The sequence below is a fragment of the Cyprinodon variegatus genome, unplaced genomic scaffold, assembly GCF_000732505.1.
Source record: "Cyprinodon variegatus isolate N-32 unplaced genomic scaffold, C_variegatus-1.0 Scaffold2341, whole genome shotgun sequence".
In the NCBI taxonomy this organism is placed as follows: Eukaryota; Metazoa; Chordata; class Actinopteri; order Cyprinodontiformes; family Cyprinodontidae; genus Cyprinodon; species Cyprinodon variegatus.
The window spans coordinates 8,289-9,970 of NW_015152794.1; the positions used below are offsets into that span (position 1 = coordinate 8,289).

Below are 1,682 nucleotides of genomic sequence, written 5' to 3' on the forward strand. Positions count from 1 at the left end.
CACATCTTTCTCTCTGTCCTGGATTCCCTGCTGGATTTTTCCTCGTCTCTCCTCCAGCTCGCTTTGCCTCTCAGTCCTTTCTGCTGCAGCTGACACTATTTCATGGCCTTTATGTTGTTCCACAGAGCAGAGATAACAGATACACTTCTGATCAGTACGACAGAATATCTTCATCACCTCATCATGAAGAGAGCAGATGTTCTCCTGGAAGTTCTTGGAGGGCCCCACCAGCTTGTGTTTCTTAAATGTAGCTGAATCATAATGAGGCTGAAGGTGTTCCTCACAGTAAGAGGCCAGACAGAATAAACAGGACTTGATGGCTTTCAGTTTTCTTCCAGTGCAGAAATCACAGGCCACATCTTCAGGTCCAGCAAAGCAGTGATCAGCAGGAGCAGCTTGGAGTCCAGTCTTCTTCAGCTGCTCCACTAAAGCTGCTAACATGGTGTTCCTTTTCAAAATAGGCCTCTGTGTGAAAATCTCTCTGCACTGAGGACAGCTATGGTTTCCTTTCTGATTCTCTTCATCCCAGTGTGCATTAATGCAGCTCATACAGTAGCTGTGTCCACAGGGAATAGCCACTGGATCCTTTAGTAAATCCAGACAGATTGAACAGGAGAAGGTTTCTTGGTCCAGCTGATTCTGCTCCATTTCTCCTCTCAGTCACAGCAACTGTATGAGTTTCATTTCCTGAAAACAGAAACAGGTTTGAGCTCTGATCACATGTAAGGGCAGAGACGCTGCAGCCAATTAGCTTTTACCTCCAGCGGGTGTTGGTTCCACCCAGATTAAGTGTAGTTATCTGATTGGTTCTGATTGGACTCTGACCCCTAAATCCCACATTCCCTGTATCTGTGCTGCTCCACCCCATTTAGACCGAAATATGTTTTTTATATCAGTATAAAAGATATATCCACAAAATCTCTTATATTCAACAACAAAACATATTAGTTATCCACACTGTGCAAAATAGCAATAAAAAAGAATTAAAAAAAAATTAAATAGAAGCTAAACATTGACAAGGAACAATCACTATACTGAAAAAAAATAAAGAATATAAGATGTAAGGGGTAATTAGGAATGACATTTGGACAGAAAGCATACAGTATTTTTGCATTGGTGGAAGATATTTTCTTAAAGTAAGTATATTTATTTAATTTTTAAATTTCTTTATCTTTCTTTGAGAAAATTTATGTTTAAGGATTTAGAGAGTGGCCAGTTATGAACTGAGGACAAAAATGTTTGGGTTTTACTACAACAACAAAAATTGTTCAGTTTATTTCTCTTTTTGCTCACATGGATGACATTTGTCTATGAATTTAAATTTAAAGTATATGCATTGGTTGGAAGGATAATTGTCATTTAAAGTTTTGAAATGATTCTGTTATATTTAGGTGGAATAACAAATTTAAGATATTTGGGTCTCAATGCACGGACATCATTTTTGGAGGATTCTTTCAATAGGAAAAGTCTTTTAATTGGATTAGGAAGATATTTGTTGACACTTTCTCAAAATATGTTTTTGCATTTTTTGTCTATTACATTGATTCCTTCAATAAATGTATTTTTTTAGTTTAGGAACTGGAATATTACTGAGGCAACCTTGAACAAAATCAATGAACTTGATCAATGTTTTTAATACAATTTACAGGTAAAAGCCAGTAAATTACAATATTTTGAAAAAC

The 1,682-nt window shown here is 36.7% G+C and overlaps 1 protein-coding gene across 1 annotated transcript in view; it reads right to left on the minus strand.

Moving 5' to 3' along the window:
• The window catches only part of LOC107080800 (E3 ubiquitin/ISG15 ligase TRIM25-like), a 1,722-nt gene extending 1,074 nt beyond the window's left edge, over positions 1–648 (minus strand). The window contains exon 1 of the mRNA XM_015369005.1: positions 4–648. Coding sequence (XP_015224491.1) covers positions 4–648 — 645 coding nt within the window. The remainder of the gene's footprint in view (positions 1–3) is intronic.
• Positions 649–1,682: the final 1,034 nt, after the last annotated feature.